The sequence below is a fragment of the Aquarana catesbeiana genome, linkage group LG02, assembly GCF_042186555.1.
Source record: "Aquarana catesbeiana isolate 2022-GZ linkage group LG02, ASM4218655v1, whole genome shotgun sequence".
Taxonomy (NCBI): Eukaryota; Metazoa; Chordata; class Amphibia; order Anura; family Ranidae; genus Aquarana; species Aquarana catesbeiana.
Window position 1 is genome coordinate 642,306,670 of NC_133325.1, and position 16,875 is coordinate 642,323,544.

General features: G+C 41.4%; 1 protein-coding gene across 8 annotated transcripts in view; it reads right to left on the minus strand.

Annotated features, from left to right (window-relative positions):
• The window catches only part of ADGRG2 (adhesion G protein-coupled receptor G2), a 236,904-nt gene extending 227,962 nt beyond the window's left edge, over window positions 1-8,942 (minus strand). For 7 of the 8 annotated variants that reach the window (XM_073616459.1, XM_073616463.1, XM_073616465.1 and 4 more), the window contains exon 1: window positions 7,613-7,759. In XM_073616459.1, the coding sequence (XP_073472560.1) occupies window positions 7,613-7,659 (47 nt within the window). In that variant the 5' untranslated portion in view covers window positions 7,660-7,759. Of the gene's footprint in view, window positions 1-7,612; window positions 7,760-7,829 lie in introns of those variants that run through there. The other variant, XM_073616458.1, reaches the window with a different exon arrangement.
• Window positions 8,943-16,875: the final 7,933 nt, after the last annotated feature.

Sequence of the window (16,875 nt, forward strand, 5' to 3'; positions counted from 1 at the left end):
TAATCATAACCATTAAACTGTAGTTGGAAAGTAAATACATTGGCAGCCATTGCTCTGGATATTGGGATGAGGTTTGGAAACTTTGCCTCTCGATGCCAAAATGAGTCCAGGCATGTTGTCAAATATGCACACATTTAATGTGATACTCCTACATTGTACAATAAGTGAGATCCCAAAAATGTGTTAGTATTGTATAGGAAGTGAAGGAGCAGATCATCAGTCGGCCCAGTTCTGACCAAGTTGGCTATGTATACGTGGACCATTTCTTATCTTAGAGACTGGAAAAAAAACAAAAAACAGGAAATTGGTCTATATGCACAGACCGATCAACGCTGCTCCAGGTTCTATATACTTGGCACACTGTCCTTCAATACAGGTGGTGCCACCCCTACTCGCAAAACAGCATGAGAACAAGGAAGGATAAACCTTTATTTCAACATATTCTCAAAATCACAAGCAACAGCACAGAAACAACAGTGGGAGACTGAAATTGACACGTTTCACGCCTGTCTCAGTGCTCAATCATAACCTGCTACCGTAGACGGATCTTATGGCTACTCTATAAAGGAGAACCACCTCCATTCAAGTGCTGACAGGTCCATCCAGAAAAGGTAGATCAGCTACTTTGTTGGCCCCATGTATTTAAAAAACAAAAAAGGAAACAAAGTTTAAACTTAAAACCTAAAAGTAACATTAAACACCACTCACTGGCAAAGCAGAAAATACAATACACATAAAATACATCAAAAACAGTCCATAAGCCTATGAGAAATCCCCACATATAATCCAATTTTTTTTTTCAAAAATAAAAAATATAAATAATACATTATCATTTTAGGATGTTCTACGCCAGCAAATTTATACATAGCAGTGTGTGAGAACCCATTTGAAGTTGACCTGTCAGGTATACGTATCTGTAAATAAAATATCTAGTAAACCTCACATTTATATAAAAACCTGAACGAGTTGCCTACTCTTTTGGGACTCAACACCTTTTCAATACCTTGGATGCGGAGGGCTAAAAGATCACCGCCATGACACACATTAAAATGTTTTGCTGTATTAGTAGAACTTTTTGTATTTTGAGCTTTTTGTATGTTATATATGTGGTCATGGAGGAGATTTCTCAGCCTTCTTGTTGTTCCTCCCACATATTATTTAAAGCCAAATTTTTTTTTCCCATGCAGTGGGCTGTGCCCACACTGCATGGATAAACTAGATTGTAAGCTCTAACGGGCAGGGCCCTCTGATTCCTCCTGTATTGAATTGTATTGTACTTGTATTGTCTGCCCTAATGTTGTAAAGCGCTGAGTAAACTGTCGACGCTATATAAATCCTGTATAATAATAATATAATAATAATAATAAACTGCCTCTTTCGTATGGTGGTGAACACAGTGCCTATACTCACTTGAACCTTTGATCCTCTGGAAAATGGTGCCCCCCACATCCAGCAGTGAACTATTCCTGATGTCTTCATGACCAGAGTCAGTCTATGAGCGTGATGACTTCAGGAACAGGCCACCACACAAGACCACTAGAATGCACTTGAATGGGGGAGGGGGGGCTGGTCAGGAGCCGCAGGGACTGGTCTGGTGCTGGGAGGATCAAAGTATTAGGTGAGTATATCTCTCTCTCCAATCTCAAAAATGAGCAGTTAATCCATGCAGCGTGGGAAATAAAATAATAAAAAAAAAGGCAAAGACTTCAGGTAATGAGGTAGATAACATATCTCATGTTACAGTTAATGGAGGTCTTAATTTTAAACTCTTAATTCCTAACTGTAGACACAAAGCTGTCACCGCTGGAAATATAAGGACAGCATGGACATTTGTCCTCCCCGCTCCTGTATTTGCCTTTCAAGTGAAGCCAACTGCCACCCCACATTGTTGAAGAAGAGAAATAGCTACGGGAGAGTCAACCACCCAAAAAGGGAGCCCACCTAGAAACGGTTTAAATTCCCTTACAATATACACGCATATTTGCTGTAGAAAAAAAAGGTGTCCTCCTACAGATGGTTTGGGTGGGTGGGACTTTTTTCAATTAAATATCTTTCTGTGGTTTTAGCTTTGTTCATAGCTCAACTAGCTATTCTGGATAACCCTGCTGGAGAAATCGCCTATACATCAGTATGAATTCCAACCCGAAATCCTCATTACTGCTACATATCCTTGGACGTCTCAAAAACTGTCCTATAGGAATGGCCCTTATAGTGTGCCTCGGATGACTTGAATCTGCTCGCCGGATATTATTACCAGACAAGGGCTTTTTGTACAAACAGTGTGATCATCCTGGCCCTGGAGCAGTACATCCAGAAAGCTAATTGAACTAGTACTCATCTGACCAGTGAATTTTAGATTCAGTTGGTTGTCATTGGGGAATGGGGTTTGTCAAAAAGGCATCCGAGTCCCTCAGCTGTTTAGAGAAAACAAACAACAAATCATCTATATAGCGACAAAAAAATATTATGCAAGGGCAGAAGGGGTTCACTTGTCCAAAAATGCAGGCCCATATATAGGTTGGAGAGAGAGGGTGAACATTCAGGAAATTAATCTTATGGTATAGATTTTGCAGAGTATACTTGGGGAAAAAAAAACTGCCCATGAATACCCTAAATGAGCAATTTTTGAGCCATTATTCTTTTTCTCCTATTCACGTCGGTGAAAGAGAGGATGGGAAATAAATCCCTAACAGTGCCTGCTAGAAAAATCTCTTTGAAGTAGCTGTTATTAAAGGTAATGTAATACAAATAAGGTGATCGAGCTCAGAGATATTAATAGCGTGACTGAGCTATTAAAATCACCTGTGTAGTCTTAGCCTTAAGCTGGTCACTCAGGTTTTGTTTTTCTATTGTTCAAAGAGAGAATGAATCAATTCCCCATCCACGCCAAACTGTATAGATGGAAGAATCTCTACTGCCAGCTGCGACATTCAAATACCCAAACAGTGACTACATCTTATAGGATGCGATCCTTCTTAGACTGAGAATTTTTCACCCAGCTCAGTCAATTTTTAATTTGATCTTTGTCAAACCAGGTGGTGTCATCAAGGCTTCCCATGGCTCTGGTGATTTAGCAGGAATTGGACAAAATGTGGGTCTTGCAAGCCAGCTTAAAGAGGAGCTCGGGAGGAGGTTACTGTACTAACTATGCAACGTTAGTACAGCAATCTCCCAGCTGAGCTGTTGTGTTCTGACAGGGGAACTGCCCCCCCACCAGAACACACCGGTCAGCATTCACATTCCATTGGCTGCCAGTGCTGATCAGATGCTGGTTTTTCAGCATGCCCGTTCAACAGAAGCCGGACGTACGGCCAGCTTCTGATGGACAAGCTGATGTACACTGGGGCCAGATGTTGACCGATTTCTGTTGAACCAGCCGATACTGGCCAATATTCTGCCCATGTGTACCAAGCCTTACTTGTCTATATCTGTTTTGTGATTTGTACAAAATCTCATTTAATGCAAATTTTTTCTGAATCAGATTTTTGACAGTCGTGGACAAATTGGATTGACATGCTGACATCTTATCACAATGGGACATCCGGTGATCGTAATAACTGTTAATTAGTTGCTAAATGATGTGTAATTCACACAAGCTGCAAATTCATTTCCAACCGACACCACAAAGGAGTAATTAAAAAGGATAAAATTAGATTTACACCTCCACTAAGACCAATGTGAAGAAGAGTGAAAACAGAAATAGTGACTCATACAAATTACACCTTTCTTTTTCTGGTACAGCAAGTTGTTTGAAGTAATAACTCTCAACATTAAACAAATTAACTTGACACAGAGCAATAAAGATAAAACATGAATACAATTGTGCATAGCAGGCATATACAAAAAAAAACAAAAACTGGGCAACTCACAGCCTAATTTTTAGATACAATATATAATATATAGATTATATTATATTACATTGTATATACAATATATTATATATCTTTTTAGCTAATGTATATTTTAATATTTGTCAAATAGTAGTAAATATGGCAAAATGAGTAATGTAAGTAATGCAACTTTAACATGAATTCATTGAATTTTACCATAAATTATTATTCATCTGCAGCTTTAAAGCTTGATTCAAAAATCACCTGGCAGTATGGGATCTAATTTTGGAGTGGCTTGACATAGCTTTCCCTATGAAATAACAGCCTAGCATAGCTGAAAGATGTCCAGTTGGATGATAATATTATTATTGCATGTGTTTGAATATGTTTTGCATTACATCTTTATAAACAGGTAACCAAAACACCATAAGGTAGCAAACACCCAACACGCGGAGGTTGATTTACTAAAACTGGCGGGTGCAAAATCTGGTGCAGTTGTGCATGGTAGCCAATCAGCATTTAACTTGAGCTTGTTCAATAAAGCCTTGACAAAAATACTGGAAGCCGATTGGTTTCTATGCAAGGCTGCACCAGATTTTGCACTCTAGTTTTAGTAAATTAAACCCATTGAGATAAGCTACAGGCTGGTTGGCATTTACTCTACTTGTGTGTTGGGGTGCTATTCAGGATGAATGGCAACATACCACATGGACCCAGATGTGTCCCCCCCGCCGGTCAGATAGCCCCCCGTACTGCCCCCGCACCCCGATCCATCCCTGCTCCGAGCGCATCTCTCCGTCCCTCCCGACGCTTGTATCTTCTCCCTGCACTGAGCTGTCAGGCTGGAGATCGCGGCGGGGGGAGGGGGGAGGAGCGGTGTGGGTGGGGGTGAAGTTGGGGCTTGGGGGGGCTTGATAAACATATGTTTACCAACCCCCCCTGTACAATGGATATAGGCAGAGATCACTGATATATCCTCTGACACCTGATACATAGTAAACCGCGAGTGTTACTATGTATCAGACTGTCATTTTATGAATCAATGGAATCTCTATACAGATTCCATGCATTCATTCAATTAAAGTGCTACAGAGAAAAGGGCTATCTTCAGTGGGTACCTGGTTTTGACCGGTACTTCCTGTCTGACTTCCCCCTTCCGTCGCCTCGCCGCCTAGGAGACTCCTCCTCTCCCCTTAGGTGGCCCCTCACTCTCTGAAATCTTCTGGGACATGTCAAAGGTCCCATAAGATTGCCTGGCCACTAAGAGAGCGCAGCGCGACTCGCGCATGCACAGTGCACACCCGGCTGTGAAGCCGCAAGCTGTCACAGCTGGGTGCCCACACTTGCAGTGACTGCACCACAAACAGGAGGGGGAGAGGAGCGAGGCTTCGGGCGGCTGCATATTTTTGTAGCTGCTGACTTTTAATAAACTTACAAACCAGTGGAACTCTGCTTTAACCGGTTCCCGACCGCTGCATGTACTTATACGTCGACAGAATGGCATGGCTGCACAAATGGGTGTACCTGTACGTCCCTTTGAATTTGCCGCTGTGCCATCGTGTGCGCGCCGCCGCTCGCACCCGCCGTGAGCAGGTTCACGGGCCCCGCGGAGTCGATGTCCACGGGGATACCCACGATCGTCTCACAGAGAGGAAGAATGGGGAAATGCTGATGTAAACAAGCATTTTCCCGTTCTGCCTAGTGACAGGACACTGATCACAGCTCCCTGTAATCGAGAGTGGTGATCAGTGATGTGTCACACGCAGCCCCTCCCCCCACAGTTAGAATCACTCCCTAGGACACACTTAACCCCTACAGCGCCACCTAGTGTTAACCCCTTCACTGCCAGTCACATTTACACAGTAATCAATGCATTTTTAATCGCACTGATCGCTGTATAAATGTGAATGGTCCCAAAAATGTGTCAAAATTGTCCATAATGTCGCAGTCACGATAAAAATCACTGATCGCTGCCATTTAAAAAAAAAAAGTTATTAATAAAAATGCCATAAAACTATCCCCTATTTTGTAGACGCTCTAACTTTTGCTAAAACCAATCAATAAACGCTTTTTGCGATTTTTTTTTACCAAAAATATGTAGAAGAATGCGTATCAGCCTAAACTGAGGAAAAAAAATGTTTTTTTATATATTTTTGGGGATATTTATTTTAGCAAAATGTAAAAAATTATGCGTTTTTTTCAAAACTGTCGCTATTCTTTTGTTTATAGCGCAAAAAATAAAAACTGCAGAGGTGATCAAATACCACCAAAAGAAAGCTCTATTTGTGGTAAAAAAAGGACGTCAATTTTGTTTGGGAGCCACGTCGCACGACCACGCAATTGTCAGTTAAAGCGACGCAGTGTCGATTTGCAAAAAGTGCTCTGGTCTTTGGCCAGCCAAATGGTCCCGGGCTGAAGTGGTTAAGTTGAATATGTAAGCTGGAACAGGTGAATTTTTTAAGTGTAACTCCAGCCAAAAAAATAATGTTTAAAATTTTTGGATAGCATAAGGATGGGTTAACACCCCTGTGAGTAGAGATGCACTGAAATTTTGGCCATTGAAACATATCAGCCGAAAATTGTGTCTTTGGCATTTATAATGGTGCCGAAAACGCACGTGATTTTTGCCGCGATTTTAGCACAATTTTACTGTGCTTATAGTGTGTTTTTCATAGATCATGTACCCTTTAAAAAACGCATCACAAATGCTATTGATGCGTTCTTGCTGCCTTTTCAATGCATTTCAACGGGCAGGTGCGATTTGGGTGCGTTTTTTTTTTTAGCTGACCAAAAATGCAGCAAGCAAGATTTTTAACACCACAATGGAAGCGCAACGGACCAGTGTGAAGACTTACATAGAATTTAAGGGGATGCATTTTTCTTGAGCTTTTCTTGCTCTAAAGGTGCCGATAATGGCCGACAATAAATTCATTAAAATTCATGATATTAATTAAAAAGTTGAATATAATACAATTATATGTACAAATATATATATTTTAAAAACTGCCATTTTTCCATTTTTCGGTTTCGCTTTCTGCTCCAAAATTTCCATCCGGCTCAACCCTACCTGTAACATTTGCTTTGCTGTCTGTGACCCTGTTCAGAAGATTTCATCTCACTTTCTGTTCCTGTGACAATTAGATTTTGAACGTTTTGGGTTGATGTGGAAACAAGGATTGGTGATAAAGCTTCAGTAGAGACACCTTTTTCCATGAAAAGGATTGAATTTCCCTTCCCAGGGGTAGATTTCCTCTCATTTCCTGTTGTCTCCCACCGTTTGTAAGTAGGAGTCGCAAGTAAGTCGGATGTTTGTAACTTGGGGACTGCTTGTATTTAGTAAATCACACATTGGGGGTTATTTACGAAAGGCAAATCCACTTTGCACTACAAGTGCAAACTACAAGTGCAAAGTGCACTTGGAAGTACAGTCGCTGTAAATCTGAGGGGAAGATCTGAAATGAGTGGAAGCTCTGCTGATTTTATCATCCAATCACGTGCGAGCTAAAATGCTGTTTTTTATTGTCCTTACATGTCCCCCTCAGATCTACAGCGACTACACTTCCAAGTGTACTTTCAGTGCAATTTCAAGTGCACTTTGCACTTGTAGTTTGCACTTGTAGTGCAAAGTGGATTTGCCTTTAGTAAATAACCCCTACAGATGGGGAACAGATTGCTATGAAGATGTTCATTTAAAGAAGAAAAAAAAAAATGTTAGTATTTTGTACTAACATTTTTGAAGTGTCAAAAAATGACACTTCATTCAAGTCACGTCGCAAACCCACCTCAAGGCAGCGTTGTGGTGTGAACAGAGCGCATAGAAAACGATCATTGCAGATCAACACAACTCAGCGGAGATAGTGCGAGGCAGCCCTAAATCAGAAAGGCTCTCATTCATAGTAATAATACCGACTGCTTACTCCGCTTTCCCAGAAATAGAATCAAAGGTCAATCAGAAATCAGATCCTAAATAAAGTAAACAAAGTCACGTTGGGAACTAACCTGACAGGTGACATGTCCCACATTGGTATAAATCAATCCATTTCTTCGAAGCGCTGGCTGAGTTTTCTTCTAAATGACACGAAGCAGTTTTATCTCCAGTGTATTACTAGTATTAAAGCTATAGTATGCAGGGTATATTGGTAGTTGTGTGAGTGTGTATTGTGCGGTGTGTGTGATTGCCCCTTCGTAATGTGGCTTCTGTAGCTGTAGTGTAGTATGTGGATGGCGTTCCTGTGCAGAGTTCCCTTCTGAGCAGCTTTACAGTCCAGCAGCTGGAAGAGCAGTGAGGGGAGGTGCAGGGTGTGCCTAATACTACAGTCTCCTCTCCACTCTCAGTACTACAGAGAGCTGACACCATGACACCATGCTAAGATTTCAGCAGAGGGCACCTTCCCTCTCCTCTACTCTCTCTAAACACCTGGGAAAGTGACTAATGCCACATTAACACTTAGAAAGAAGTCCCGGCTCCAATAACCTAGGTTCTATCGGAATAGGGAAAGCTGCTATAGTTCTTTTTGCTAGCATTGTTCCTCTCTGTCCCCTGTTTAAAAAATGTAATATATTGTAGCTTACCGTTTATTAGATGTGGCGGCTGTATTGTTTTTTTTTAGGTTTTTTTTTTTATCCCAGTGTATTTTCACCTGTTGGTCTGGCACTTCTTGTCCTAGGCAGGCCATACATGGGTCGAATTTCGAAAGAATTTTCTTTCGAAAATCTTATCTAAGAATTTTCGTTCGTATTTCGCACCATTAGTGGGCTGCAGCAGCAGCCGATTTTCATGCGGCAATCAAATTTCAGTAATCGGACATGTTGGAAATTTTGAAAAACGAACGATTTTCTAATCAATGATGGGAGAATCATGCGAGAAATGTAATCAAAAAAGAAATGCGCATGTGCAAGAAAAGAAAATTCCCAGAAAGAAAAGAAGATTCCCAGCCACGAAAAATCTTTTCTGTAGCAACATGAGGTGAAATTGAAGGCTTGAGGGGCCGAATTCTGAAATCAATGGTGGCACTATCGGATCACAAAACGCACAAATTTTCTGATTTTCAAAAGAAAATTCTTTCAAAATTCGACCATGTATGGCCAGCCTTAGGTGTGTCTCCACTCTGGATGGGGGAGCAATGGAGACCTTTGGACAGCATCACTGTCAATCTATGGAGAGAGTTGTGTTAGGTTGGCCATACATTATACAATTTTCTTGTACAATTTTCCTTTAGGCCTGATTCACACCTATGCAGGTTGCATATTCCGGGTGCATTTTGCGTTTTTCACACGCTTTTGATCCATTGAAGTCTATGGGACCAAAAACCAGAAAAAAAGTCCCTGGCCCTTTCCATAAAATGCACAGATGTGAACTACATCCATAGGAAACCATGTTATATGGACTGTGGTGTGTTTCTGCAAAACTGAAAACACACTAAAAAATGCATAGGTGTGAATCAGGCCTTTGGTTTACCAAAACCATATAATATGAGGTCAAACCTAAACACTTTCAATTTGTATGCAATCAAGTAGACCCTTACACTACAAAGTTAAAGGTAAATCTAAAGGAAATTTTATAAGAAAATTGTATAATGTATGGCAAGCCTAATGGCCCGTACACACGATTCGAAAATTGTACGAAAAATATCGCTTTCGAATCGATCATACGATAATCTGATCGTTAGTACAGAGCTTTCGATAGCCAAACACGACAGTGCATCCGATATTATCCGATTGGACATGCGCGAAAAATTTCCTCGTATGATATCAGATTGTACGATTTTCGTTTAGTCAGTACAGTTGTCCTCTGAAAATACAATACAAATACACCACAAAACATGACATCACTTCTGATTCTTTTTTTCTGTCGTACGCAATTTTTTTTTGTGATTTTAGTAACCTATTCAATTTCTACTTACGACTAGTAAGCGAAAAAAGTCAGACGATCTGTCGTCCGATTTTCAGATTGTGTGTACGGGGCATTAGTCTGCAGTCACACCTGAGCACAGCTGAAGCCCTTTTTACAGGAGAGATCTGATTGGGTCCGTCTGTTCATTTTTCAGCCGGACCCAATTGGACCCTCCACTCTCTTCTATGGAGCGCTGGATGTCCATTTACACCTGGCTACCCCTGGGTCCAATGAGAAGAGAAGAACGGAAGGGGACCCGTTCCCTTCCGGCTGGCCGGATCAGATAGGAGGGCAGCCGGGTTTAACCACTTATAGGGCACTTTCACCCCCTTCCTAACCAGGCCAATTTTTTGCTTTCAGTGCTGTTGCTATTTGAATGACATTTGCGTGCTCATGCCACTCTCTACACAAACAAAATTTTAATAATTTTTTTTGCAACAGATAGAGCTTTCTTTTAGTGGTATTTAATCACCACTGGGTTTTTTTATTTTTTTGCTAAACAAACAAAAAAAAAGTTTTTCTTAGTTTCTGTTATAAAATTTTGTGAATGAGTAATTTTTCTGGTTCACTGATGTGCGCTGATGAGGCTGCACTGACGGGCACTGATAGGCTGCACTGATGAGGCAGCACTGATGGGCGCTGAAGAGGTAACGCTGATGAGGAGGCACTAATATGCGGCACTGGTAGGTGGCACTATTGGACACTGCTAGGCGACACTTATGGGCACTGATAAGGCAGCACTTATGGGCTGCACTGATGATCAGGGCGCGGACTATCAGTGCAGATGTCCCCACTGAAGAGAGTCGGTTATCGGCCCCCCTCTCCTCACGCGCTGTCAATGTAAGGAGAGGAAAGCTGATAACCGGCATTTCCTATTTACACTGTGACACAGCTGATCACATGGTAAAGAGCCTACAGTGATACTGTATTTTGTAGACGCTATAACTTTTGCGCAAACCAATCAATATACGCTTATTGCGTTTTTTTTTTACCAAAAATATGTAGAAGAATACATATCGGCCTAAATATTTTTTGGGGGATATTTATTATAGCAAAAAGTAAAAAATATTGCTTTTTTTTTTCAAAATTGTCGCTATTTTTTGTTTATAGCGCAAAAAATAAAAAACGCAGAGGTGATCAAATACCACCAAAAGAAAGCTCTATTTGTGGGGAAAAAAGGATGTCAATTTTGTTTGGGTGCAACGTTGCACGACCACGCAATTGTCAGTTAAAACAACCCAGTGCCATATCGCAAAAAAGTGCTCTGGTCAGGAAGGGGGTAAATTCTTCCGGGGCTGAAGTGGTTAAATGGTAAACCCAGCACACAGTAACCATTCTCAAAGCAAACACCTCTCTCTCTTTATTTGTATCAATTTCCAACTGCGGCTACTTTGAGAGCTTCTGCTGTGAATCACTTATTATATTCAAGAACATGCTGTGGCTTTCCTCTGCAAATAAGACGGCACTTCTTATCCCAGGGTACAGAGATCAATAGAAATGGAGGTGGTATGTCTGTGCTTAATTCCACATAGCTTACATAACAAATATATATATTTTACATATATGAGATGCTAAAGGGGTGTGACCACACATGACCACTAAAAATTCTGAATTAACCCTTTGTACAAAAACAGGGATACTTGGGGGGTTATTTACGAAAGGCAAATCCACTTTGCACTGCAAGTGCACTTGAAATTGTACTGAAGGTGCACTTGGAAGTGCAGTCGCTCTAAATCTAAGGGGTAGATCTGAGATGAGGGGAAGCTCTGCTGATTTTATCATCCAATCATGTGCAAGCTAAAATTCTGTTTTTTATTTTCCTTGCATGTCCCCCTCGGATCTACAGCGACTTTACTTCCAAGTGCACTTGCAGTGCAAAGTGGATTTTCCTTTCGTAAATAACCCCCACAATCTCCATCCATTATTTTTTTTTTTTTAGCAAGCATTACACAGTTGGCCTGATTTACCAAATAATGCGCACGTACACTGCCACATCATTTGTGCACAAGCAAAACTTATGCAAAGGATTTAGTGGAAGTTAAAGTGTATCTATGGTCAAAATTTTAAATTTAAGGACCAGCCTCGTTTTGGATTTTAGGTGTTTACATGTTTAAAAGAGGTTTTTTTGCTAGAAAATTACTTAGAACCCTCAAACATTATATGGTTTTTCTTCTAACACCCTAGAGAATAAAATGGCGTTTGTTGCAATACTTTTTTTGCACCGTATTTGCGCAGCGGTCTTAAAAGCGCACTTTTTTTGGAAAAAATTCACTTTTTTGAATAAAAAAATAAGACAACAGTAAAGTTAGCCCAATTTTTTTTTATATTGTGAAATATAATGTTACGCCAAGTAAATTGATACCCAACATGTCACGCTTGAAATCTGCACCAGCTCGTGGAATGCCGTCAAACTTTTACCCTCAAAAATCTCCATAGGCGACGTTTAAAAAATTCTACAGGTTGCACATTTTGCGGTATAGAGGAGGTCTAGGGCTAGAATTATTGCTCTTGCTCTACTGGTCATGGTGATACCTCACATGTGTGGTTTGACCATCGTTTTCGTATGCGGGCGCTACTCGGGTATGCGTTTGCTTCTGCGCACGAGCTCGTCGGGACGGGGGGGGGGGTTAAAAATTTTTTTTTTATTTTTATTATTTATTTTACAATATTTTATTTATTTTTACACTGTTTAAAAAAAAAATAATTGTGTCACTTTTATTCCTATTACAAGGAATGTAAACATCCCTTGTAATAGAAAAAAGCATGACAGAACCTCTTAAATATGAGATCTGGGGTCAAAAAGACCTCAGATCTCATATTTACACTAAAATGCAATAACAAAAAAAAAAAAAGTCATTTAAAAAAATTACATTTGAAAAAATGTGCCTTTAAGAGGCGTGGACGGAAGTGACGTTTTGACGTCCCTTCCGCCCAGCAGTGTCATGGAGACGAGTGGGCGCCATCTTAGCCTCACTCGTCTCCAGGCACAGGATGGAGACAGATGCGATCGCCTCCGCCGCTACCGACGGCTCCGGTAAGCGGCGGAGGTCACCGGATCGCGGTGGGGGGGCCCCTCTCCCGCCACCGATAAAAGTGATCTCGCAGCCAATCCACCGCAGGGACCACTTTTATCTGAAAGCCGGCCGCCGCACGAAAACGGGGATACCGGGGTTATGGCAGCTAGCTGCTGCCATAACAACGATATCCCCGTTCAAAGTTTGGACGTACATCGCTGTGCGGCGGTCGGTAAGTGGTTAATCTGAATGATTTTGAAGCATATAAACGTACTTTCTGAAGATCCTCACACATTCAGGTCCTTGAATTCTGTTACATACTCACTATGCCCTGTGAGTAGGCACTGCTGTGTCACACATTCCACTGAGCCTGCCTTCTGAACTACAGAGGTGCTGAGAAGAGGGGTTTCAGGAGGTGGACTCAGTACAGGAATCACTGCTTGCAGACAGCATGGTGCCATGGGATATGCGGGATGAGACCAGTCTGTAAAGTCCCCCTGAAAAGGGGTGCATATGGGCTGTGTTACGTGACATTATCCCATACAGGGCACAAGTTCACACGAGGCTGAGTGGTAGAGCTAGGACCAGCAGTAAGAAAGACCTGTATCTGGGCGCTGGGAGACAGCACTGGGAAATGTGTTACTGGATTTATGTGTTTTTAAAATAAAAAAGTATTTCATGCTATGGCATTCCTTTTTGTTTTTCCTGTGGCCTGCATGAGTGTATGTGAGAAAGGAGAAGGAGATATTAAAAGGACCAGCCCTGAACCATTGAAGGGGAGGTGGATGACCTTGGTAAATATGGAGTGGAGGACTGGTGAAAACCCTTGTTGTTTTCTATGAGCGCCAGTTGACGCAGGGCTGAGTGGCTCAAACTATCTGGTGAGTGAGGAGTGAAGGTGGAGGATAGCCACATGGTGATGGACAGCAGAAGGGAGAACACAATAAATGAGCACTTTATTTTTGAATCTTAATACTGAAAGTGGAAATTTGACCATTTTATGACTCATGAGTAACACTGTGTACTTTAAAAAAAAAAAAAAGCACTTTATTTGTAATAGCACTTTATATATGTAGCGCCTCCTAGATAGGTGCTAGGAATGAGATATGTTAGAATTAGTTGTGTTCTTAAAAGGTAAATATAATTGCCACACTGTAGGCAAAAGCATATTCTGTTTACTGTAATCGGTGAAGCTGCAGTCTGCTAGTCAGGCCTGCTCAGTGTGTTCAGTCTAGTCTATAGATTCCTCTGTATTCAGGGAACTGGAGAAGTTTCTGGATGATAGTTGTGAAGCTGTACAGATGGCAGTGTGATTATTGATACAGTCCTGGCCTATAGCAGAGAGGCAGACCCTGATGGCATGCTGGATAACTGTGTATATTCAGTGAGCACACTGAGCTCTGGGTCTTTTGCCCAGAGTGGATTAGTCCAGCCTGGGGGGCACATTGTCCTCCCAGGCAGAAGCTGCTGTTGGTGATGCCTCGGGTGGGTGACCTGAGGGGCTTGAATGCTGAGACCCAAGAGATAGGCCCAAGGACAGCTGGTAGCCTCCATCCAACTTGACTGAGGGGGGCTGTCTGGTGAAGATCTGTCTGGTATCACAGGAAGGTTTCGATTGGAATTTGGATGGAGGCTACCAGCTGTCCTTGGGACTTGTGAATACAAAAGCTTGGCGTCCTGAAGAACTTTGTCCATTTAAACTCCTTCTTAAAAGGGACTCTGTTGTTGTGGCTCTAACTTCTACTACTAAGCTGAAGTCTACTGTTTGTTTTAAGCCCAGACTTCATTATAGCATGCTCTGAGGAATACCTAGGTCCTAAGATGTACATAGTTCTTGTTTTTGGAGTATCCCACCACTACCTTCAACCCTATCCAAGTTCTCCAAAAATAAAAACAACATCCCATAGACTGTTTATTAAAGAAAGGTGTGAATGAGCCTGTGTACCTGGCTGCTGTGCAAAGCCTGTGGCTAAGACCTGGAAAGTATCCCTGTGACTCCTGCGGGAGTAGCGCTACATATATATTCGTATTTGGACACATATGAGTTTATATAGAACATTTAATTTATATATGGACACATGAAGTTTTATAATATATTTATTTATTTATGATATCAAATGAATGTATATGTTTGCACAAACTTAAGAATTTAAAAGGTTGCCTACAGTGTTAATTATGATGTCAAATTTCTATTTAGTTTTAGTCATAATCTTTTGACTAAAATGCCATTTTAGTTTTAGTCGTATTTTACTCATCTAAATTGTTTTTGTTTTAGTCGTATTTTAGTCAACTAAAATATCCTACATTTTAGTCGACTAAAATTTCCAGTACATTTTAGTCGACTAAAATTATTTTAGTTGACTAAAATGTACTGGAGATTTTAGTGGGTTTAGTTAAATTGTAATGCATTATTTATGCATTTCTTTAGAATTTCCAAACTCATTATATACTCCTGGAATAAAAATATAATAACATGTTATTATTTATGGTATTAAGGTTTGAACACGCACTACAGATACAGATTTATCTGTTGCGATATATAAACAGTGTTAATTTTGACATAAAATATCAATTTAGTTTTAGTCTTAGTCTTTTAACTAAAATGACATTTAATTTTAGTCGTATTTTAGTCATCTGAATTGTTTTATTTTTAGTAATATTTTGGTTGGCTAAAATAGTGTCAGTTTTGTTGACGAAAATATTTTCGTTGATGAAATTAACACTGGCTGCCTACTGGGTATATTTATTTAGTTATCGGCTGCCCAGGTTGGGAGGGAAGGGGTTAATGCTTACGCCGACTTTTCTTATGTGTTTGTGGGTTTTCCCTCTGATGTCCAGCCTCCCTCCTGAATTCTATGTGATAAAAAGAGAAGAGGCCTGGATCCTGGAGGGGACTAAAACCAATTAGTACACACAATGTCAGTTACAACAGCTCCCAACCAGCTCCCAATCAGCGGCCTCAGCCATTGGCTAAGATTGACCAGACCGCTCTGGCGGGGTGGAGGTGTCCCACATTTAGAACACAATAGCTCAGCAGGGGAGATCACTGTACTAACATTGGATTGTACAGCGGCTCCGACCTGAGCTGTGGGATTTTATTTTGTTCAACCTGTTGGATTGAACGAAAAAAAAACTAGTGGTGTGTACTAGGCTTAAGAACAAGTAGGGAAAATACCCGCAACAAGCGAAGGGACCTAGAACAGGCTCAGGATGTATGGAAACCAGAGCTATGTCTTAAGAAGTTTACAGGTCAGCAAGCCCCAAGGACATGAACTCCTTGCTCAAGTTATCACCAGTTTCGACTCCTCGCAAAGATGCTACAGATGCGTACAGGTAACCTGGGGCAGCCACTGTTAGGTTTAGTTAGGGAAAGAATGTTACTGCATGTTGTACATGTTCTGCTGAGAGTTCAGTAAAGTTGTTTCCACTGCTGAAAGCCTGGTCTAAAGTTGCTTAAGGGGCATATGTGGGGTCCTGGCATCTCTCTAGGGAACCAGGGTCTGAAATAGCACATTGAGGTCTGCGAAACATCACCACAACAAAAGGTTAACTTGCAAGGAAGTTACTATGGGTAACCTGAAATGAAGAACAGCAACCAGTCGATGGCATGGTACCTGAATAAGTGACAGGTTCTCTGGTAGTGAGGGGATTCGGTGTTCGGCTCCCTCCCTAGCTGTGTGTCTCTGTCGGTCACCAGGGGAGGATTAGCTTTCTGGAGATCTAATACTTGGCCACTTGGTAAGGTGGAGCATTCATGAGGTTCATGCTATGTGCTCTGTGGGCTGCCATTCTGTTACTGGGACTGAGGTAGCAGAGGTACGCTGACTGGTGAAGTGGGCATAGGCTCTGTATGTCCCTTCTAATGCAACACATACAAGTGTGTAGGACAAGGGACAACATCTTCTGGAGGAACTCCACATAAAACACTACACACAAGTGGCTCATCTATGAGTTTGGGGACTCCTTAGTGTTTGACTTTCACTTGACAGTGGCCCCTGCCTGGTCCCAGGACATTGGTGAGCACGCCTTTGGGAAAGGTATTATTCCTATGCTAGGACGAGCGACTCTGTTCCTCGCCTGGCAAAACCCAAAAGAACCCACCCTGGGGCAGCCATTCTATATGACCCTCACTTGGCAC